Genomic DNA, 23,661 nt, shown 5'->3' with positions numbered 1-23,661 from the left:
AAACCAGGTGCTACTATGAGTGAAGGAAGCTCAGTCCTGTTGGAAAACTGGGGAATGGTAGCCAATACACTGGGTTAGAGTCGTCCCACCTGGCACGGGAGAAGGTAGGATATTTATATGGCAGCTTCCTAACTTCTTCAGTGGATGGCAGCTCCTGCAGGCTGTTAGTTGCTGAGACTGTGGGGAAGGAGCCCTTGGGCACAACTGCAGATACTCAGAGTTTCCAGTGAGGCAAGAGCTGGAGGAAAGACCTGAAGCCTCCCCGCTGCCCCAGGAGGAGAAGCACTATCATTGTATTCATGTTTTACAGAGGTGGAAACTGAGGCACGAGCATCACAAGTCTGAGTCCCTTAGAGAGTATGAGGCAGAGTCCGGAGGTGCTCCCTGGCTCTCTGTGAGGAGCCCCGTGCTTTCACAAAGGTTTCGTGCTTTAGCGGCTTATGGTTCCTCTCAGCCTTCTAGAATGGGAGGCAGGGCAGGACATGGGGATGCCAGCAGGTGAGATTGGATTTGCAGTGTTTCTTCTGTCCCAAGCCCGCCTTAGGTGTTTTCATGTAGTCCTCACAGCAGCTCAGTGAGATGGGCATCCTTTTCCCATTGTTCCCAAGTGTAGAATCTGAGATTCAGAAGTGTAGGTGACTTACTCAGGATCTCACAGCAGGACAGTGGCTAAGCTGCTGAGTTTGAGTGTCATCCATTCCAGAGACACACAGGCTGCTTCAAGGAGGTGAGTGACCCATGAGATGGGCCAAGGTCAAGGCCACCCCGATGGGCCACGAGGCCAGTCTGGATCCACAACTTTACAAGCCCTCACACCAGTCTGTTGTCTTGCCTTGAGCTCTGGGCAGGCCCTGATCTGTGTTTCCTCAAGGGCTAATCAGGTGGTATCTGAGGAGATGCTTAAAAAAGGGGGAAGAGAGGTTGTGAGCTCTTCCCCTCAGTGCCCATCGGCTGTGGGCTGGCCCTGGAGAGCACCCTTCCCAGCAGGGTGAGGAGGGGGCTGCCCTGCTGCTCTCCCCACTCACCTTCTACCTGCTGCTGCCTGGCAGTGGAAGGAGGCGAGCCCTCCGCGTCTAGCTGATTTATGTTCTCTGTTGAAACAATAATGTTTAATCTGGAAAGGGCTAATCAATTTTTTATGCTGATTATGAATAGGCCAGCTGTGCCTGCTTCTTTATTCATGGAGCTTCAGGAATAAGCCCATTTCCCAGGCCAGGCTGCCTGGTGATTTATGCCACTGGAGTCCATCAGTGTCCTTGCCTGAGCCACTTCGGAAGGAAGCTACAGTGACTCCTGGTGTGTGTCCGTGTGGGTCTCTAACAAGGGACGGTAGCCTGACTCTAGGTGGAGAGTCAGACTTGAGTGTGTTGGTGCGTGTGTGGAGGCATTGGCTGCTGGGGGCTGGGGCACAATCGGGACTGTTGGATGGAAGGGGAGAGTAATAGGATTGTGGGATTAGAAAGGCTAACGGGTCAAATTGTCTCCCACGCTTCTGTTATAGGTCAGGAATTAGGACCCACAAAAGGTGAGGTGGCTTCTCTGAGGCCCCACAGATGGTTGGTGGCGAAAAGGGGACTAGACCTTCTCCTCCCTGCCATGGGAGTGCAGGAGGGGCAGGGACTGTGTCGGCGCCTTTACTTGAGTTTCGCATGGACTCATCCAGTAGTGCTGTTGTCCCTGAGGAGCTTGTTTGCATTTTAGGTACTAGTGAGCTATAGACAGAACTGAAGAGGTCAGGATGAGTGAGACAGTTATTGGGGTTTGGGCCACAGCTATTAGGTGTTCTTGGAACCACAGATAAGTTCATAGAGAGGAGTGAAGGGAGGTGAGACTCCGGCAGGACTTCAGTGTGGTCAAGAGGGGCATGTGCAGAAAGGCAGGAGAGGACACTGGGAGTGGGCAGGACTGAAGTGTCATTCCTGGTGCTGTCACGTCATTGAGGTCTGAACCTTGAGCCAGTCTAGGGAGGCCTGTGCCGCCTTGGCCTGGGTGGAGCAGGTGCTAGGCCAGCTGGCTGGGGTGCCTGCAGGAGGGGGCTCCTGTGCCTGTGGACTCTGGGCAGCCGCTGTCCCTTCTGGGGTTTCACCAGTCATTTGCTCATTTAGTGACTCTTCTTGTGTTTGCTGAACCTCTGTGTGCTGGTCCTGGGGGTTATGTGGGTGAACAAGTTGCCATCGGTACGCTGTGACCTAGTTGTAGGGGAATGTCAGCTGTTAAATGAGTGATAAGAGAAAGTAAGCTAATTGGAGCAAATGCTGATACAGATTTGTATTTTCCAGGATTTTTCAAAGCACAAATAAGAGCTCCATGGCCTCCCATGGAGTGGCCAAAAATTGACATCCTTTGGGGATCCACTGGAAAATTGGCATTTATGAGTTGGGGAAGCTCCTCTGTTATGTAAGAGTACATTCTATAGTTAGTTTTCCAAGGATCTTCAGTGGCGTCCACGTAAAACCCAGCTCCAGTACCAAAGTCCCAGCTGTCATCTTCTCCTTTAATATAAAGAAAATCCCTGTTGTTTTTAGATTACAAGAGGGTTATGATCACAGCTACTACTTCATTGCAACCTTTATTGCTGATCACGTCAGACATCATGCAAAATACCTGAATGCATGAAAAACTTCAGGGTTATAAAAGATGTAAAAACAGTATTGCCAACTACAAAAAGATTGCAAAACGTTGGATTTTATAATGCTAAAAGAACTTTATTCTGTGGTTAAATCACGTTCTGAATAAAGATATTAAACTTCTAAAAAAAAAAAAAAAAAAAACAAAGAGAAAGTAAGCTTTACTGACACTGTGATAAATGCCCTGGGGAAAAGTCCAGCGTGCTTTAAGCAGAGGGGGTCAGGGTGTTGAAGCAGAGACTGAAGGATAGTTAAGGGATGGGTGGGTGGGACAGAGAGAATGAGAGTGTGGAGGACTTGGGTGGGAAGGAACTTGGATCTGATCAGGGGTGGCAAGGGGCTGGTGGGGGCAGGCAGAAACCCTGACAGATGAGGCTGGAAAGGTTGGCTGGGCCTCTAAGGAGATCAAGGCTGGTGGGGGGAAAAGAGTAGAACCCTCCCTGCCGATGGCCAGTTAACTAGACTGTTATGTTTGTCCTGAAAAGAGGTGATGGTGGCTTGGACCACAGTTGGGGAGGTGGAAAGGAGTGGACCCACGTGTTTTGAAGACACCAAAGGACTTGGGATGAATTAAGTGGTGAGGGGTGAGGGAGGTGGATAGGCCAATCCCGTGGGTCTGCATGGACAGGTGGGGACCCCGTTAGCACTGGTGACAGTGCTGAAAGGGATGGTGGGGGATATGCATATATGTGGGGGTATATGTGTGTGTGTGTGAGAGAGAGGGAGAGAGTGAGCAGGCTATCCTGCTAACAGTTTGGGGAAGGAATCTCCTGTAGGAGTGGGATTTGCACTCACCCCTTTTTCCTGAGAGTAGGAGGTATGAGTTGGTCAGAAGGCCAGTGGGTCTGCATTGGCCTGAGCCATTTGGAATTCAGCATTGAAAGGCTGAATAAGCTAAGGCCTCTGATTTCTAGATACGGAAAAAAAAATCCTCCCTGTTCTAAAGAGATCTGTGTGTGTACGTTTCCCTGTAACTGGATTTCTGGAAGGAGAGGCTATTCCTTTGATAGCTGGAGCTGTTCCTCCAAATCAACCCTGAAGTCTCGTGGTGATGAGAAGTCTCTTGTGGGCCCCACTGCATCTTTCTCTTTGGCATGAGACCTGAGAACTAGTACTTCTGGGTGGGGTTGCAGCGGAAACTGGGCCCCTTGGAGGAAAGTGTCATTTCATGGCCAGGCACAGTGGTTCATGCCTATAATCCTAGCACTCTGGGAGGCCAAGGTGAGTGGATCACTTGAGCTCACGAGTTCGAGACCAGCCTCAGCAAGACTGAGACTCCACCTCTACTAAAAATGAAAAATGGAGGCAAGAGGGTTGCTTGTGCCTAACAGTTTCAGGTTGCTGTGAGCTATAATGCCATGGTGCTTTACTTCTCTTTTTTGTCTCAAAAAAGAAAAAAAAAAGTCATTATAGCTGAGAGCTTTTAGTATCTGGCCCAGGAGCTGGGAAGGAGTAACATGTAGGAGGCAGCCCAGGAGCAGAGGACCCCTTCCCCTGGGAAGGGGAAACAGGGACTGGTTTGCTTGGCACAGCGGAACTAGGAAGCTGTGATGTACCCCTTCCAGGTCCTACCTTTTGGGGTTCATGTTTGGCCTATGTTCTTCTGTCTTGTTCCCCAGCTTTCCAGGACCACCACTGCCCTGGTGGGAAACATAGCAAGTGACTAAAAATTGACTTCTGCTGAGAGTGTGACACTGATGCTCTGTGAGGAGGTGCTGGCAAACTTTGTGAAGGGCCTGTATTCAGCTCCTGTGGCTGCTGTAACAAACTACTACACATTTAGGGGCCTCAACAAATATGCACTTATTATCTTACTGTTCTGCAGGTCAGAAGTCCTAGAGTTGAGGTGTTGGCCAGGCTCTAGTCCTTCTAGAGCAGCGGTTCTCAACCTGTGGGTCGAGACCCACAGGAACTGTATTAAAGGGCCATGACATTAGGAAGATTGAGAACCACTGTTCTAGAGGTTCTGTCCGTGGCTTTTCTAGCTTCTAGAGGCTGCTTGTGTTTCTTCATCCTCGCAGCCAGCAGAGTCACCTCATCTGATCCTTTCTCTCCCTCTCTCCTCTGCCTCTGTCATCATACCACAGTTTCTAATTCTGACCCTCCTATCTCTCTTTTATAAGGACTCTTGTGATTACAGGGGCCCATCTGGGTGGCCCAGGATAATCTTCCATCTCAAGAGCCTGAACTCCATCACACCTACAGAGTCTCTTGCCATGTAGCAGTCACAGCCTTGGGGGATAGGGGCAGGGGCATTTTTGCGGGGCCATTTTTTTTCTGCCCACCACAGGGCTAGGTGTTGTAGGCTGCGTGATTTCTGCTGCACCTGCTGACCTCTGCTATTGTAGCTGGAGAGCAGCCACAGACAGTGTGTAATGAACAGGCATGCTTTGTCCCAATAAGACACAGCTCCTGACCTTGGCAGATGGGGTCACTGACCCCAGAGATGGTGGTTTTAATCACTGCTCTACTTTGCCAGGTCAACCAGTTGTATGTGTGTGTTTCCCTGCAAATATGGGACTTGGTCTTTTCAGTAGATTCATGGAATCTGAGCTTACCTTCCTTTAAAATTCCTGGGCACTTCTGCTATCACACTTAAAGCAAATCTGGAAACTCTGCCAGGTCAACCAGTTGTATGTGTGTGTTTCCCTGCAAATATGGGACTTGGTCTTCTCAGTAGATTCATGGAATCTGAGCTTACCTTCCTTTAAAATTCCTGGGCACTTTTGCTATCATACTTAAAGCAAATCTGGAAACTCTGCCAGGTCAACCAGTTGTATGTGTGTGTTTCCCTGCAAATATGGGACTTGGTCTTCTCAGTAGATTCATGGAATCTGAGCTTACCTTCCTTTAAAATTCCTGGGCACTTCTGCTATCACACTTAAAGCAAATCTGGAAACTCTGCCAGGTCAACCAGTTGTATGTGTGTGTTTCCCTGCAAATATGGGACTTGGTCTTCTCAGTAGATTCATGGAATCTGAGCTTACCTTCCTTTAAAATTCCTGGGCACTTTTGCTATCATACTTAAAGCAAATCTGGAAACTCTGCCAGGTCAACCAGTTGTATGTGTGTGTTTCCCTGCAAATATGGGACTTGGTCTTCTCAGTAGATTCATGGAATCTGAGCTTACCTTCCTTTAAAATTCCTGGGCACTTCTGCTATCACACTTAAAACAAATCTGGAAAACTCTTACTGAGAAAGAAAAACATGCTTAGTTGTACCAAGCATTCTGAGGTGTGAGGACACAGCTTAGGCTCGCTTGCTGTGTAGTATTTTGCTGCCTCCCGAGGCTAGTAAGTGAAAGGATGTCCTGATACCATAAGCAGAGGATGCTGTGCTTTATCTGCTCTCTTCCTAGACTGTTGGCTGTAGGGACACCTGAAGGTTGTTGGAAGAGACCTTTGGGCTTGTGAGATGGTGAGCCCATCAGGTTTTAGAATTGGTGGGCCTCATCAGAAATGAATGTGAGCCTTTGTGGTCATCCTTTCTCCCTGGTGGGCAGGATCTGCGGAGGAGGACCCCTTCCCAAGGGGAGACCGGGAGCCTGTGTGTCTCCCAGGTAGCTAGGCTGTATCTCGTTTATTTTATTCATGGTTATCACACATGCTATTTTCACTGCCTGGAAGGGTCTTCCTTTCTTTTTTTAGCTTTTTAACTGGCTCCTTGTCCTTCAGTTCTGAGGTCTTAGTCACTTCCTCAGAGAAGCCCTCTCTCCCCTCCTGCCCACGTTCAAGCTCTGGTCTTCATCGAATCCACCAGAGTTGGCCATTTTACTTGTATTTGCGATTACTTGGTTAATTTCTCTCTCCCCCTTGGACTTTAAGTTGCAGGTAGCAATTCCAAAAAGGGTGGTGCTTGGGCCCTATTTGGACCTTTTGTTAACTGCCCAGTGACTGGCACAGCGCCTTGCATATATTAATCACTCAGTGAACATTTGTTGGATGTATAGATGAAGCCAATGTGTTCTCCGTGGAATGGAGGCCAATAACACCTCCTCTATCTCACCTTAAGAGAGCATTGAAAATTTTATAACAGCACTTTGAAGGCACCAAACCTCATGCAAGTGGAAGCAATTACCCGTGATTGGGTACCCAGTTCCTGCAGAGCAAAGATGTCTCAACAGTCCCTTGTATTGACCCAAGCTCAGATTCAGGAAGGAGTGGTAAGTCCTCACGTGGACACTGTAAGTCCTTACAGTGGAGGGTGTAGCACTCAGCTTGCCTACTTCTGGCTCTTAGCTCCTGGCACAGCTCTGTCTTGGGCCTGTATGGGATGTGAGCACATGGCTTTCAGGCTCGGCTCTGAGGATGGCTCATTGCCTCTGTATCCTGATCATCCAGCGGATACTTACCTGGGCTGGGCCCTGGCTGCAGGAGTCTCTGGTTCATCCTGCCCTCTGCCCAGGATCTCTGGTCTCTTTTACTGCAGAGTATCCTCTGTCATAGGCACGGACATTGACCTGTCACCCTGTGAGGCTATAGGAGTTATTAAGATGGGGACTGCTGAAAGATTAGATTTATGACAGTCAGTGGTGGATTATGAAGAATAATTTATCAAATGTCAGTGCCTGCAGCCTACAATTTACAGACGGTTCGCTTAAACTGAGGAGATCTGATTGACCTGCCCCCTCCCCCATCCCTAATGAATGACAGCTCTAATGGATGGCTCCCCAGGCCAGCCAGCCACACTGGGTGTTTATCTGCTTTTTATTAATCATTATCATCCACCACATTTCCATAGAGTCCCTCCACCCATGGCTCTCGAGGTCCCAGCACCAAGGAAGCTCTGGGAGGTTTTTCAGCTATCCTAGGTCAGATGTAAGACTCAAGGTCCCCTCTCTGTGAATAGGATAGGAGAAATCTGACCTCAGTGCCATCCACTTATCAGGAAATACTGAGCGCCAATTATGTGTCAGGCACTTTGGATACAGTGCTGAGCAAAAACTGAAGTGTCTAGTCCAGAAGGAAAGGGGGAGATTAAATAAACAAAATGTAAATGGAAGTAATTGTCTTCAAGGAAGGCATATGAACTCGGTGTGCGCAGGGGAGGCTTCTCAGAGTAGGTGATGGTTGAGCTGTGATTTGAGGATGAGTGGGGCACGGGGACCCTTCCAGGCAGAGGGGACGGCCTGTGCAAAGGCCTTCAGCAAAGGTGGATAGGCACAAGTGTGCTGGTTGCTGAGAGAGGCCATCTGGTTGGAGCAGAGGAAGGAAGTGGGGCAGGACAGGTAGGCAGGGTTGGACCCCATGGGTCCCAACAGGGTTTTGTCTCCTGAAAGTTGATGAAGTGACTGGAGCAGAGAGAACTGACAGGAACAGCTTGAATTTGCAAACTTCAGCCTACCTGCTCGTGGAGGATAGAAGGGAGGAAGCGGGATGGGCTAGGTAGGAGGCAGGGCAGTCTGTGGGGACACAGGATGGGGGGAGCTTATATGCTCCTTGACAGGGTAGGACTAAGGGCTGGAGTTACCCTTCCTCATACCCCTCTGCCCTCTTCACTGGAGGCATTAGTGGAGGCACCCACCTCCTACCACAGTTATTGGGGGGCTTCTATAGGCCCTATTTTATGAGATCAGTATTAAAATAACCATTTTACAGTTAAGGAAACTGAGGCACAGAGGAGTTATGTAACTTGCCCAAGCTGGTGCATCACAGAGCCAGGATTTGAGCCTGGGCAGTGTGACCTAGAACTTGTGTTAGAATCACTATGTCTGTCAGGCCTAGCTGTCCTGACCAGCTGTCAAGTGTGTTGAGGGGCAGAGCATAGCCATAGCCATCCTGGAGTAGGCTGCCCTAGGCTTCCTGCATCCCTCTGGGTCAGCTGCTGGCCACCATCTTGTGGGAGGAAAGAAGCTTGCTCTGACCTGCAATGTCCAGCGACGGGTAAGAGTTGAGCATTGTGCCAGCCTCCATGAGGGATGCTGTTTTGTAACTTCTGGGGTTGACACTTGTCAGGAGGGCCTTGGGTCCTGCTGCTGACGCTTTGTTTTCTTCCCAGAGTGGTGGTAGCAGTAGCTAATGGCTCTGCAGAACTGGCAGTTTGATCTTTCAGAACCCCAGAAAGAACATAAAACCCCATGGAAGACAAGGTCTATGTGTCCTCAAGCTATTATTGCTGTTATTATTTTTATTATAATAATTTGCTCTGAGTGGAAAGCTGAGGGTGGCGGTATTCCTGCTTAGAGGCAAGACAGCTGTTGAGTGGGGCTGAAGCCCAGACTTGGAGTGGGGCTGAAGCCCAGACTTGGAGTGGGGCTGAAGCCCAGACTTGGAGTGGGGAGGGAGAGACACTGATGTCTGTCTCTCTGACTGCCCTGCGTCTACATGACCACATTGGAGCCCTCCTCCTCTTAACTTGCCAGACATTCCCTTCAGGCCTGGGTAAGGCCACAGTGGACAAGAGGCACTGTCTCTAGCAGGCCCTTCTAAAATGCACGTGTGTTTTTCTGAGAGGTGGTTGTCTTATGAGGTGTCTCCATGGCCTGAGACTGGGTCTGTTTTCTTGGCCTGCATACCTAACGTGGTTTCCGTTATGTGACAGCTTGCAGTAAATATGTGGGACTGATTGGCTTAGGATAAGGAATGGCACATTGGTTTCATTTCATGTATTAACTCTGGTCAATTAGTAGTGGCTGCCTGGAGCACTAAGTTGAGAGAGATTCCAAGGCATCATCTGGGCTCAGCAGGCATGGATGCTGTGACCGATTAGTGATGTCTGGCATGGTTGTGCTTGGGGTGCATTAGTTTGCTATTGCTGCCTAACAAATTACTCTCCAAAATTTAGTGGCTTAAAACAACAAACATTTGTTATCTTACAGTTTCTGTGGGTCAGGAATTTGTGAGTGACTTACTAGATGGTTCTGGCTGAGAGCCTCTCATGAGGTTGAAGTCAAGGTGTTGACCAGGGCTGCAGTCATATGAAGGCCTGTCTGGGGCTGGAGGATTGCTTCCAAGATGGCTCACTGTTGGCAGGAAGCTTGGTTCTTTACCATGTGAACCTCTCTGTCAGCTGCTTGAGTGTCCTCATGACATGGCAGCTTGCTTCCCCCAGAGCAGGCAATTGGGAGAGAGTGAGGAGCACTTCACAGGGCCTTTTATGACTTGGTCTTAGAAGGCACACACTGCCTCTTCTAGTGGATCATTAATCCCAGCTCACACTCAAGGGGAGAGGAGTAGGCTCCACTACTGTTTAAAAATTGTGAACATAGGGTCTTCTGGGGTTCTATGGGGCTAGGTGAATCCAAAATCATGGGTTGCCTACATATGCTTTGAGAAATGCTTTGGATTTTTTTTCTTGAAGCCCTGCAACTTCCCTAAAAATTGAAGGTAATGTAGAATAGACCTATGGCCAATGGTGGCAGAGTCTACATAGAACTAACTATGCTTCGTGGTGTGTTGGGAAAACCATTTCAACTTGTTGGCCATACTGTTCAGTACAGCTGTGTAGCTCAATGTACTTTTGAATACATTGGTGGTGGTGTTATGTGTTCTGGACCATCAGTGGAGCCTACAATTAAAAATTCAGATATAGTTTTGCATTTCTGTGGTATCCAGAGAGGTGACATTGTGATTGCAAAAAGCCCAAATGAGGGTGGCATCTGTTGCTCAAGGAGTAAGGCGCCAGCCCCATATTCCGGAGGTGGCAGGTTTGAGCCCAGCCCCAGCCAAAACTGCAAAAACAAAACAAAACAAAAAGCCCCAAGTGATCCAAAATCAAATATTTGTAAAAGAATAATTGATTTGGAAGGAGACAAAATCCTCACTACTAGTTTATCAGATTTCTTTAAGTCATAGTTATGTGCCAACAGGTCAGGTTTGGTTAGACGGTGATAATCTACAGATTTATTTTCTTTTCTTTTTTTTTTTTTTTGGAGACAGAGTCTCACTGTGTTGCCCTCTGTAGAATGCTGTATCATCATAGCTCACAGCAACCTCAAATTCCTGGGCTTAAGTGATTCTCTGGTCTCAGGCTCCCGAGTAGCTAGGACTATAGGCGTCCACGACAACACCTGGCTATTTTTAGAGATGAAGTCTCCCTGTTGCTCAGGCTGGTCTTCAAGTCCTGAGCTCAAGCAATCTGCCCATCTCGGCCTCTCAAAGTGCTAGGATTACAGGTGTGAGCCACTGCACTCAGCCAGAATTTTACAGATTTTGAGGTATTATGGACCTATTCCATATGGACTAATAAGAGGACAGATCTTTAAGATTTGGCCTCTGAGTGATTTTGGATTTCTATGTGACAGCCCCAATGGCCACAGATTTTCTGATGATTAGCAAAAATTTATTGTTTTGACTTGATTATTGTCTCCTGTTCAAGTGAATTTATTACTGCCATTGAAACCATGTACTTACCAATAAACTATTCACTATTCATTTAAAAAAAATTGTGAACATATTTTAAAATGACTGCATGTGCCACTTTTTTTTTTCTTTTTATTAAATCATAGCTGTGTACATTGATATGATAATGGGGACACTTTTTGCTGTCACTGTTAGGTGTCACCTTGGAAGGTTCAGAAATGACCTTGAAGTAGTGGAATACAGACCAGACATGTTTAAGGGGGGAGGCAGGAATTGCAGCAAAATGGGGATCTGTCTGCTGGTAGGGTGACTATACAATGTAGGGATGCCTGGGGCAGGGCCCTGTGAAGTGGCTCTGGGAGATGGGGCTGGCCTCCAGGCAGCGGAGCCAGAGAGGTGGCGGTGGGTTTTCTGCCTAGGCAGATGTCAGAGTTTTGCAGAGTTGTTTCAGGCTAGCTCTGTCTTGTCTGCCTTAGGCTGGGGTGGGAGGGGGTAGGTAAGGTCTACTCCAGCCACTTCCATTAGCATAGATGGAGGCTTGTCTCTCTCCCTCCCTGGTTCCCGTGGATGGCAACTGGCACCTAGCCAGGCATGGGGTGGGCCATCTTGAGACCGCTGCTGCTGATGCCATAGTAACCTGCCCTGTGTCAGTTCTGCCTCAGGTGACCTGGGCAGTCTACCCAGCTCCTGAGTGGGAACTGCCTGGCCTTGGCATCTAGGCCTGGACTTGCCTGCTTTGAGGCAGGATCCTGTGTGCATCTGAAGCCAGGCAGTTCAGAGTTTGTGAGATGCATTATTGATATGGTGATACAGTTTCTGAAACCACAGTCAGCCTGATGTGACTGAGTATGAGCATGGTGGCTGGAATATTAGAAATTAGGCCATTGGGAGGTGCCTGTGGCTCAAAAGGGTAGGGCGCCGGCCCCATATGCCGGAGGTGGCGGGTTCAAAACCAGCCCCTGCCAAAAACTGCAAAAAAAAAAAAAAAAAAAAGAAAGAAAAGAAATTGGGCCATTTTGGAAAATCCAGGCCATCCCCCAGCCTGTGACTGGTGGGCCTGTCACTATGTGGGGCCTGAGCTGTGTAGGCTGCAGACGTTGGTGGGGCTGGCTAAGATGTTCCAAGCAAAACTCCCCCAAGAGTCATAGTGGGGTTTTCCCAGAAGATCATGACTTCCTATCACCTTATTTTGGGTCAAATGAAGATCCTGGCCAGTGCTTGGCTGCCCAATGTGGCATTTTGGAAACACTACCCAATAATCTGGCTTCCTGGGCATCTGCACGGCTGACCTTCTGGAGAATCTCTCTACCCTTTGACTTGGGTTTGATGTCACATGGTCTCTTGATTCCCAAGCTGCAGCTGAAGGCAGACTGTTGAAGACTTAACAGCATCCCCATTTGCTAAGCCCTTTGGGGATGACACATTTCTTTTTACCCCTCTGATGTGTTTCTGCTCATAAAAAGGCAAACACCTCCCCCCTTCACATGTGTGTGCATACGCTTGTGTGCACCCATGCTTGTGTGCTCACACACACACGGATATACCAAAGCTAGAGAAACTTTTTTCCCAATTATTTTTCCTTTTCCAGACAGGGACATCAATATATTCGAATTATGGTCCGACAGTAATTAAAAAGCACATAACTAGTCATATTAAATTGCAATTGTTTTACTTAATTGATTTTGCCACCAGACCCAGAGGGGGGAAGGAAAATAGGGAACGGGAAAGAAAGCCTCAGAAAGGGAAACAAGTTTCTGTGAGTGACTAGAGGCAGCGGAGGGCCCTGCTTGAATCTAATTGCTGCAAATGCTGCAGTTTGTTTCTGCTAATGGTTTCTGCTGAAAGGGCTGGGGGATTGGGCCTGATTGGAGGGGGGTGGCGTTTGTTTCAGCTGCATGGGGGGGTATAATTCTGCTTTTGGGACAGGGTCTATTTTTCTTTACTGTCTATCAGCATAAAGTGCTTCCAACTGAACACTTTGAATCAAGGTTCCATTTAGAGATACTTTATTCATATTTAATTACAGGCTCCAGCACCAATCTTTAATTACCTTTTTTATAAGCCAGCTAGGAACATCCATGAGCAATCAATTATTGTGTGTGCGCATGTGTGTGTGCTCACTTAAGCACAGGAGGGTGTGGGCGTGTGACTTGCTTCCTGATAGAGAGGGACGGGATGGCTGCAGGGGCGCTGGGGGAGGTTGTAGGGTGGGCGCATCTGCGGGACATGTTCCCTGTGCCTGTGAGTGCTGCATCCTCATTTCCCATGCCTCTTTGGGTTTCCGCTGGTGAAAGTGGGAATGTGGCAAGTCCTTGCAGCTGGGCATTGTTTAGGGTGCTGAGTTGCCTGCTGGGCTTGGGTGGTATCTTGGGTGGTATCTTAGGGCCCCTTGATCCCAGGTTGGGGTCAGGGGACTGTAGGAAGCCCTCTTTCTGGCTCCTGAGGGCATGGTAGGCTGGGCCTTCTCTCACCCTGAAGATTAGGATCTGCTTATTTTAGCCCTTTCCTTCACCCACCTCCCTGTGGGGTGCTCTTGGCAGCTGCCCTTGCCACATGGCCCTAGTGATGCCATGTCACGTTTCAGTTGCAATGACTCTGCAGTGCCCCTGCAATGACACTGGCCTGAAAACTGATGTCCTCTGACAGCAAGCAGATGTTCGTGGGAGCCAGGTGGAGGCTTAGGGTCAGGAGTGAGGCCAAATAACCCCCAAGTCCTTATGTAGCAGGAAGACTGGGCCAGTCTCGGTGCCTAGAGGATGAGGGTCTGAATTCACAGCTCTGCACTAGAAAACTTTCTCCTTAGTACTACTTTAGGAATTATCAGAGGGTTTCCCAAGGGACTTGGTGTAGATCTTATTTTGCAATGGCTGGGAATATTGCCGGAGTTCTGTCTTCCTTCCGTTTCCCAGATCCCTGACCCAGCAAGAGGGAGGGGAGGGAATGGGACTCAAGCTCACTGAGTATTCGGGAGTGGTGGGCACTTGACCTGTGCTTCTTCCATTTATCCCAGCTGGTGCCTGAGGACACACTGTGTCAGTCAGAGCCCCTTCACTTGTGACAGAACACCTAAACTGGCTTAAGCTAATAAAGGAATTACTGGGTGGGTCCAGGCATGGCTTGATCAACAGGCTCTAGCTCTGTGAACAGGATTCACTCTCTCTGTCCCTCACTACTTTCTTCTTTGTTGCTACTCTGTGACCCTCAGCAGCTCTACTCCGGCTTATATGTGTTTTTATGTCCAAGTTCAACAGAAAGAAAGCATCTCTTTTGTAGTTCAATCCAAAGTACAGTAGTTGAGTCTGATTGGACCAGTTGAGTCACGAGTCATCTCTGAATCATTATGTATGGCCAGGGGTCTTCAAGGTTCTTATTGGTCAGGCCAGGGTCCCACACCCACCTTGGAGTGGCTGGTAGAGTCTGCCTAGGTGAATCTCATGTGTGACCTGTGCTTTTACCATTTTGGATTGTGAGGTCTTTGGATTAATAGGAGTGTGTGAGCCAGAAGATCTAGCTCAGTGGTCCCCAACCTTTTTGGCACCACTGGATGCAGGGGAGGGAATCTGACAGGAGGTGGTACTCAGGCAGTGATGTAAGCAGCAGGGAGCGGCTGTAAATATAGATGAAGCTTTACTCACTTACCTGCTGTGTGACCCAGTTCCTAATAGGCCACAGACCAGTACCAATCTGTGGCCCAGGGGTTCCCAGGGAAAAAAAACTTGATTTACTTCTTCTGCAACAGAGAGAATAATGGATCCAGTTATTTAACAAATGTTTATTTGGCATCATGTACTTCCAGTCTTGTTTTAGGTGCAGGGAATTAAGCAGTAAGCAAAACAGACAAAAAAACCCTGCCTTCTCAGAGCTGATGTTCCAGTGGAGTTTTTAGGGGTGATGGTCCTGGGGTCCTCCTATCCCAAACCCAAATCCAGGCCCAGGCCCATGATGAAGGGTTCTTGTGTTGTTAGTGCCAGGGCAGTTAGCGTGGCTGAAGAGGGAAGAATCTACTGTGAAGGAGCCTCAAACTGAGGCAGGAAGGAAAAGGCAAGTGCATTGTGGGAGAGCAGGGAGCACCCCGGGCAAGGAGGGGCTCCGGTATGAATTCAGTGAGGACCACACAGGACAGGAGGCCAATCCCAGACGTACCTCTGTGACAGAGGAATGTAAGACCTTCTTCATGTGGCATAGGCCTTTGGTCTGGGTAGGATGTTTGATAACGGGATGGAGTTTAGTGAAAGCTCCAAAAATGATGACAGGGCCGGAGGGACTGATTTATGAGATGAGATTAGCTAGGAGGTAGTGCAGCCTAGCAGAAGAGGTGGGATGGTGGCTGTGGGGACTTCTCATGTCTGAGCAGAGGGACTGCAGCGCAGGGCAGAGGGGCTCTGAAAGAGTGGGTACCAAGAGAGAAAAGGGCACAGACTGAACAGGGCTCAAAGTGTGAGAGCCTGGGAGGACGGGAGGGAGGCATGGCACTGAGCACATCTGTTCATATCTGTGCATGTGTATGTGTGATCGGCTGGACTTCCCAGACTCTTGAGGCTGTACAGAGGCTTAAAGAAATGAGAGGATTAGGAGTTCAGGCTTGGCCATTGTTGGAAAAGGCCATTAGGGGCCTCCTTTCCATCTGGTAGAATATTTGTGTGTGGACCATATGAGGAGGTACGACTGCTCAAGTCAGAAAGAATGTTCCTTTTGGGAGAATTGGTGTGGCATTTCTAAGAGGGAAGGAAGGAAAGAAAAAGGGAGGAGGAGAAGGAAGAGTAGGAGTATGATTTCCACTTTGCAGAAAGAGAATGTGAGGTAGAGAGGGAAGTAAGGCTCCCCAGGCTATCTTTGGTTGTTACTGCAGGTGAGGCCCCAAAGCCCTGGTCTGGCTTGCAGCCCTGGGATCTCTGCCCGGGTGGCTAGGGCTCTGGGACCCTTGTTGAGGCTGCTCCTTGGGCAGATTGTTGGGTCTGGAGCCTCTGCTGAGGGTTCTCTGAGCTCTTTGGTTGGTGGAACTGAAGCATCTGATCCCTCTTGGGCCCATGTTCTGTTAATTTCGGATTGTCATGTGTGAGCTCCCAGGAGGTGAAAGGTAGATAATAAAATGGGTAGATGATCTTCGGTTCTGCACATTGCAGACAGCATTCTTTGGCCTTCCCTGATGGAGGTGCTCAGGGGCACTGTGCACATGTATGAGGACAGATTCTTCACATGTGTCTTCTGTCCCCTTCTCCATATGTCTGCTGAGAATCTCCACGATAGCTAAGGGCCCGCAACTGATAAAGCGGAAAATCCATCGTGAGGCATCGCAGCCCTGACTCTGGCCCCTGTCTTCCAGGCCCCTTCACTTCACTGGGCATCTTCTCAATTGCTCTGTCCTCCCTTCTCTCTCGACAGATCCATGATTTGTTCATGAGCTTCGACGATACCCCTCTAGGGGCAGCCTCCCTGGCCCAGGTCCACAAGGCAGTGCTGCATGATGGGCGGACGGTGGCCGTGAAGGTCCAGCACCCAAAGGTGCAGGCCCAGAGCTCGAAGGACATTCTCCTGATGGAGGTGAGAGCCTTTTCTCCTAACTTTGTCCTCAGTCTACATTTCCCCAGGAACCGGGCAGCCTCCCTCCATGACACTGGTTCAGGCTGGTGGGTGAACGTGGCCCTTTGAGCAGCAGAGTGGGAGAGGAGGGCTGACACCACAATAGGATCACAAGAGCCCATGGCAGGGTTGCCAGTTCTTGAATTGTCCTTGGAAACTCCTGTGATGGTCTCAGAACACTCTGAGCAGCTACTGGGGCTGAGGAGGAGGGGACCTCACAGGAATGTTGCAGAAATGAGATCAATCAAAGGTGATTTTTTTTTGGATTATAAAAAGTTACATCTTAATTTGTTAAATTATAACAAAAGGAAGTATGTGGTATACAGGGATATAAACGTAACATACAGATCACATAGAAATATTTTTGCAGATTGCAGGTTTGCTTATTTGATAGTTGTTTTGAATGAATAAACTTACCTGCCTGAAAGTGGCCGTGGGAAAAGCCCTTTTCTAGCTCCATGCTCAGCTTAGGGGAGAAAGAGGATGTGCTAGCCATTGCTTGGGGAGGTAGCTGGCACCCTGCACGGGCAGGTCAGTGATCTATCTGACATGCCAGCATGTCCCTCTCCTTCCTTTTCTCTTTCTCTTTCTTTTGCTCCCTTTCCTCACTCTTTCAACTTACCTTAACCAAACTTAACACGTACATGGAGGGGCTCTTTGTGTACCTGGTCAGTGCTGGAGACACATGAGTGAGTGAGCTTCCTCTTCCTCTTGTAGCGCTCCCCATTTAGAGAGGAGACAGTGTGGGGATGTGAGCTCTGTCAGAGGGGTGTTTGCAGAGTGCCATGGACCACTATGCCTGGATAGATGGGAGTGTCCTGGGGACGCCAGGCAGGGGAAAGATAGCCCAGGATGTGTGAAGACCTCAGTCCTAGAGGATCAAGGTGTGCTTGGAGGGACTTCATTTGGTTCAGGTAGTATGATCCAGGAGTGGCTGGAGATGAGGCTGGGAAGGCAGGTAGGACAGAACCTGGAAGGGCCTTTCATTCCAGCTAAAGTGCAGAATGGTATACACAAGCAAGGCTTAATACATATTTGTGGACCTGAGCAGATTTGATTTTCTCCTGTAGTCAGTGAGAAACCATTTAAGAATTTTAATTAGGGAACTGTCATGATCAGATGTGCATTAGAAGTAAAAATCTGTTGGCAGTCTGGAGGATGTATGGGTAGGCAGAAAGACTAGCTGGGAGACTGACTGAGTGGCTGCTGCATTGGTCTGAGAGAGAAGGAATGGAGGGAAGCAAGTTAGTGGAGGTGGAGGGGATGCAGGGCTCGGGGTGGAGTCATCAGGACTCCGTGGCTTGATGTGGGGTGGGGGCAGTGCTGGTATGAGCAAGGAGGAGATAAGCACCTTAAGTTTCTGGCTTAAATGGTTAAGTTTGGGTTACAGTAGTATCCCTTTATTGGTTCAGGTTATGTTCCAAGACCCTCAGAAGGTACCTGAAATCTTAAAAAATGCTGAACCTTATGCATATTGTTTTTTCTTAGAATAGTATGCACATTCCTATGGTAAAGTTTAATTTGTAAATTAGGTACAGCAGGAGATTAACGACAGTAACTAATAATGAAATACGATAATATATTGTAATAAAAGTAATGTGGGCAGGGCACGGTGGCTCATGCCTATAATCCTGCACCCTGGGATGCCATCGCTTGAGCTCAGGAGTTTGAGACCAGCCTTAGCAGGAGCGAGACACTGTCTCTACAAAAAATAGAAATATTACCCAAGTGTGGTGGTGGTCACCTATAGTCCCAACTCGGGAGGCTGCAGCAAGAGGATTGCTTGAGCCTAGGAGTTTGAGTTATGTTACTGTGAGCTATGACATGATACCACTATACTCTAGCAAGGGCAACAGAGCAACACTGTCTCAAAAAAAAAAAAAAAAAAAAAAATTAAAAAAAGTAATGTGAACGTGACCTTTCTCTTTCTTTTTTTCCTGTCTCTTAAAATATACTTAACCTATTTTCAGGGCAGTTGGCCATAGGTAACTGAAACTTCAGCAAGGAAGACCCTTGATATTGGGGGACAACTATATATCAGACTAGGTTCATTCAGAACAAAAGAAACTGCTGTAGGTATCTCAAACAGAGGGAATGTAAAATAGAAAATTAGGTTTGCCAGAGACAGAATTGCTGAGAAGCAAGATGGCATGGTGAGACAGTCACCAACATGGTCACCACTGTCACTCTCAAAGTGGAGAGACAACAAGAAGAGGTGATTCTCTGGAGCTCAGCAGCTGGGCCCACCTGGTGGAGGCTGGGACTGTGATGAACTTGCCCAGTGGGAGCCAGGTCACAGATGTGGGGCCCAGGACCATGGTGAGCTTACCCAGTGGGAGCCAGGTCTCAGATGTGGGGCCTGGGACCATGGTGAGTTTGCCCAATAGGAGCCAGGTCACAGATGTGGGGCCCGGGACCGTGGTGAGCTTGCCCAGTGGGAGCCAGGTTACAGATGTGGGGGCCTAGGACCATGGTGAGCTTTCTCTGCTCTGAGCCAAGTCACAGATGTGGGGCCTGGGACTGTGGTGAGCTTGCCCAGTGGGAGCCAGGTCACAGATGTGGGGCCCGGGACCATGGTGAGCTTTCTCTGCTGAGCCAGGTCTCAGATGTGGGGCCTGGGACCATGGTGAGCTTGCCCAGTGGGAGCCAGGTCACAGATGTGGGGCCCGGGACCAATGTGAGTTTGTCTAGTGGGAGCCAGGTCACAGATGTGGGGTGTGGAACCATGGTGAGCTGTCCAGAGGGAGCCAAGTCACAGATGTGGAGCCTGGAACTGTGGTGAGCTTGCCCAGTAGGAGCCAGGTCACAGATGTGGGGCCTTGGACCAAGGTGAGTTTGCTCAGTGGGAGCCAGGTCACAGATGCGGGGCTTTAGACCATGGTGAGTGCCCAGTAGGAGCCAGTCACAGATGTGGGGCCTGGGACCAATGTGAGCTTGCCCAGTGGGAGCCTGGTCACAGATGTGGGGCCCAGGACCGTGGTGTGCTTGCCCAGTGGGAGCCAGGTCTCAGATGAGGGGCCCGGGACCAATGTGAGCTTGCCCAATGGGAGCCAGGTCTCAGATGTGGGGCCCCCATGGTGAGCTTGCCCAGTGGGAGCCTGGTCACAGATGTGGGGCCCAGGACCGTGGTATGCTTGCCCAGTGGGAGCCAGGTCTCAGATGTGGGGCCTGGGACCGTGGTGAGCATGTCCAATGGGAGCCAGGTCACAGATGTGGGGCCTGGGACCATGGTGAGCTTGCCCACTAGGAGCCAGGTCTCAGATGAGGGGCCCGGGACCGTGGTTAGCTTGCCCAGTGGGAGCTATGTCACAGACGTGGGGCCTGGGACTATGCTGAGCTTGCCCAGTGGGAGCCAGGTCATAGATGTGGAGCCCAGGACCGTGGTGCGCTTGCCCAGTGGGAGCCAGGTCACAGATGTGGGGCGTGGAACTGTGGTGAGCTTGCCTAGTGGGAGTCAAGTCACAGATGTGAGGCCTGTTTCCAGGGAGTCGGAGCCACAGATATAGTTGAGGCAGAGGCTATTTCACCTTCCCCTGTCCCTTGATAGTCCTTCAAGACTGCCCAGTGGCCAGACCTCGCTGGAGGCAAGTGGGCAACGGAGCCTGGCAGATGTAGGTTCTCATGAGCGTATGGGGTTGGGATGGATCTTAGAACAAAGGGAGGTAGTGGCACAACCGTGGGGTCAGATATTGCTGTTGGTAATTTTTTTTTTTTTTTGCAGTTTTTGGCCATGGCTGGGTTTGAACCCACCACTTCTGGTATATGGGGCTGGCGCCCTACTCCTCTGAGCCACAGGTACCACCCTGCTGTTGGTATTTTTGAATGAGGATTTCCCTGTCCTTTTGGAGTTCAGGCTGGAATATAGATTCAGGATTTATAAGCAAAGGTACTCAAGGCTGCTGAATCTGGGGGAGAAGTTGAGATCAATGAGAGAAAGTATGTAGGGTTATAAAAGAAGAGAGATTGCAGGGAAAAAATACCAGGAGGAACATCATCATTTGGGGAATGAGCATAAGAGGATAAGTTCATGACTAAGAAGACATGGTCAGGGAAGCTGGAGAAGAACCAGGATCCCGTGATGCTGCACATCCAGCGGGGGCAAAATTCAAGAAGAGAGCACTGTTTTATCAGTTATCTAATGCTGCATAATGACTCACCTTAAAACTTGGTGGTTTAAAACAATAGTCATGAGTTGTGCTTGTTTGGCCAGGGCTTGGCAGAGAAACTCATCTGTTCTATGCAGCTCTATCTAGGGTAGCTTGGCTAGGGGTTGGAGGAGCCACTTCCAAGGTGGCTCATTCCTTTGGCTGGCAGGTTGGTGCTGGCTGTTGTCTGGGAGCTCAACTGGAGCTATGGGCCAGGGCCTTAGGTCCTCCCCACATTAGCCTCCGCATGGCTTTTGGGCTTCCTCAAAGCATGGTGGCTGGATTATAGGAGCAAGTATCCCAGGAGAGTAAGGCTGAAAGTACATCACAGTGTTAGGACCCAACGTTGGAAGTCATATGGGACTACTTCTTTATTGGATGAAGCAGTTAAAGGCCCCTTTGTTGAGAGGTGGGGATGTAGACTCTGTCTCTTAAGGGGAGAGTGGCAAGGTTCTAGAAGCTTATTAGAATGGGAGATATTGTTGCAATCATTTTGGGAAATATAGTCCATCAGGATTACTCAGCATTGTCAAATGGGAGATCAAATCAGTAAAGCACTGGAAAGGGTATTTTGGATTTAGCAATTTGTCATCATTAGGGAGAGTAGCTACAGTGGCCTGAGTGGGGTACAAGAGAATTGAGACCCAAGGAAGTAGAGAACTTTAATGTAGAATATGCGTTTCTGAAAATGTTTAGCCAGAGAGGGCTGGGGAGAGTTGGTAGTGGTTAGACCAGAGCATGGAGTAAATGCTGGGAGACTTGACTAAGCATGTGGCTGATGAGGTGGGGGGAATTGAGGCTTCAGCAGAGAGAAGTGATGGCTAGATCACATTTAGGAGGAGATGCAAGAGACTGGACACCAAGAACACAGATGGAAACAGCCTTTGATTAGCCTTTGTTTCGAGTCCAGAGGAAGGTGGTAAGGCTGGGCGCAGATGAGCGTGTGGGGCAGGGGGGAGGAGGGAGGGAAAGTGGGCAGTGGGGTGTGTAGCGGCCTTATAGCCTCTATTTTTTCTCGGAAGTGGGAGGTGAGACCATCTGCTAAGAATGAGGGGGTAGAAGGTGGCATTGGAGACTCGAGGGGGGTGAAGGTTTGGAATAGTTGCTGTGTGCAATGGAAGAAGGAGCTGACCGGGGTGAAGGGGCAGGGCTGCTGAGTGGTACTAGACATCCACCTGGAAACTTGGCCTTTTTTTGGATCACATTTGGGAGGAGATTCAAGCATTCAGGAGCACCTTTCTGGGGCTGTGGAACAGCCAGAGCTGGGAAATAAACAGGAGTCTCAGAGGATTCCTGGGTTTCCTGATTCCCAGCAGCCACTCCTGAGTCAGGCAGGAACATACCTCTGCCCAGCAGTGCTATCAGGACCCGCTTCAGCTGGGAGGACAGCTGTCTCTTTTTCTCTGCCTAGAGTTTCGCAGGCTCCCCCGAGTAATGGTTGCTGTAAGGTCATAGAAATAATAGCAGAAATAAAGATTTTGGCATCTTCCTCCAAGATAAGCATCAGATGCTTTTCTTGGGAAGCACAGCCTGGCAGACTGTGTGCAGTGGCTGAGGCTGTGCTGGGGCTGGGACCACAAGGGAGACCCAAGACCCATGCTCATAGCCTTCAGAACAGTGGGGAAGGAAGCTTAAGGCTACCAGCCCCCAAGGACCCAGCATTAGCAACAGGACCAGGTTGCATTGCCTTCTCACTGGGCTTGGTCTCTGGTGGAAAAAGCCTGCCTGGGTCATTTTCTGCTATAAAGGCAAGAAGAGCCCCACTGGAAAGCTAATGTTTTTGATATTTGAAGCAAGTTTTTTTTTTTTTCTGAGTCCAGACCTAAACACATCTTGGTTTTAGGAATGACAACCCCAGAAAGGTGCTCAGGGATTCTTGACAGGGGAAGGATGATATTTAGGGGCCCTCAGGGCTGTGTTTAGCCACCAGGAATTCAGAGACAGAGGGGAGGCAAAGCTACTTTTCTGCGTGGCCTTCTGTGCCTCCTTTCATGACAGTTCCAGGTGTTGTGTGCCCTCCTGATTTGTTCCTATTGCCCATTGCTCTTCCCCCCTAGGTTAGTTTTGTTAAAATAATTTGTTCTGTAAAATTTGGATTCAGTCAAAAGGCTGCACTCATGGTTCCAGGGGCCACATGTGGCCCCAGGGCTGCAGGTTCCCCAAACTGTGTCATTGAGCACAGCCTGGTCTTTAGGGGAAGGCGATCTGATTAAAGCAATTCACTCTAAAGAGAAAGTGACTAACAGTTTTAGCCTCTGTATATTTGCATTTTAAGAGGTGATCTTACAAATCCAAATACAGATCTGTTATAAGGATGGGTGTGTGTGTGTAAGCGTCTATAGGAATGAGACTTTTGAGCAAGGAAGTGGGGACTACTGGCTATATGGTTAGAATGCTTTTGGCTCCAAGAATCAGAAAATCCCACTGAAAGTAGAATAGATAATAATCCATATTATCGTATATGGGAAGATGTCTGGAAGTTGGATCAATTGGATTAACTCAGTATGTCATTGTGATTGTAAGGACCAAGGTTCTTCTCATCCTTCACTCTGCCACCTCAGCTTCCTGGCTGGTGTCCCTCAAAACAGCTGTAGTAGTTCCTGTTGTTATAACGAGGGTATACCCAGATGCCAAAGAGGGCCTGTTCCCCCCACCCCCCATATCCTCTGTAAAAAAGGAGTTCCCTAGTAGAATCCCCTTCGTGTCTTCTTGGCCAGAAGGAATGCCAATGCCTAAATCAGTCTTAGCAAGAGAAATGAGACCACCTCAGTTGGCTTAGACCAATCTCGATTCACCATCTCAGGCTTGCTTTCCTTGAAGGACATGAATGATGCACAAAATTGGGGTTCTGTTGCCAGGAAGGTAGGGGACATGGCTGTTGGGTTGGTACCGAATAGCATGTGCCACACTAGTGTTCTGTTTCTCCTGTGAACCTGTCACTTCTCTTGGGGAATGGGGACGGTGTCTGGGATAGACTGCTGAATGATGGCAGAGAATGGAGGCTGATTC

General features: G+C 49.1%; 1 protein-coding gene across 4 annotated transcripts in view; it reads left to right on the top strand.

Annotated features, from left to right (window-relative positions):
- Positions 1–23,661, top strand: part of ADCK1 (aarF domain containing kinase 1) — a 128,150-nt gene that overhangs the window by 57,734 nt on the left and 46,755 nt on the right. For all 4 annotated transcript variants that reach the window (XM_053602295.1, XM_053602292.1, XM_053602293.1 and 1 more), the window contains exon 5: positions 16,310–16,468. In XM_053602295.1, coding sequence (XP_053458270.1) covers positions 16,310–16,468 — 159 coding nt within the window. The remainder of the gene's footprint in view (positions 1–16,309; positions 16,469–23,661) is intronic.

Source organism: Nycticebus coucang, chromosome 9 (assembly GCF_027406575.1).
Source record: "Nycticebus coucang isolate mNycCou1 chromosome 9, mNycCou1.pri, whole genome shotgun sequence".
In the NCBI taxonomy this organism is placed as follows: Eukaryota; Metazoa; Chordata; class Mammalia; order Primates; family Lorisidae; genus Nycticebus; species Nycticebus coucang.
Note: the sequence above shows the minus strand (reverse complement) of the source record. Positions and strands in the feature narration are given on the sequence as shown.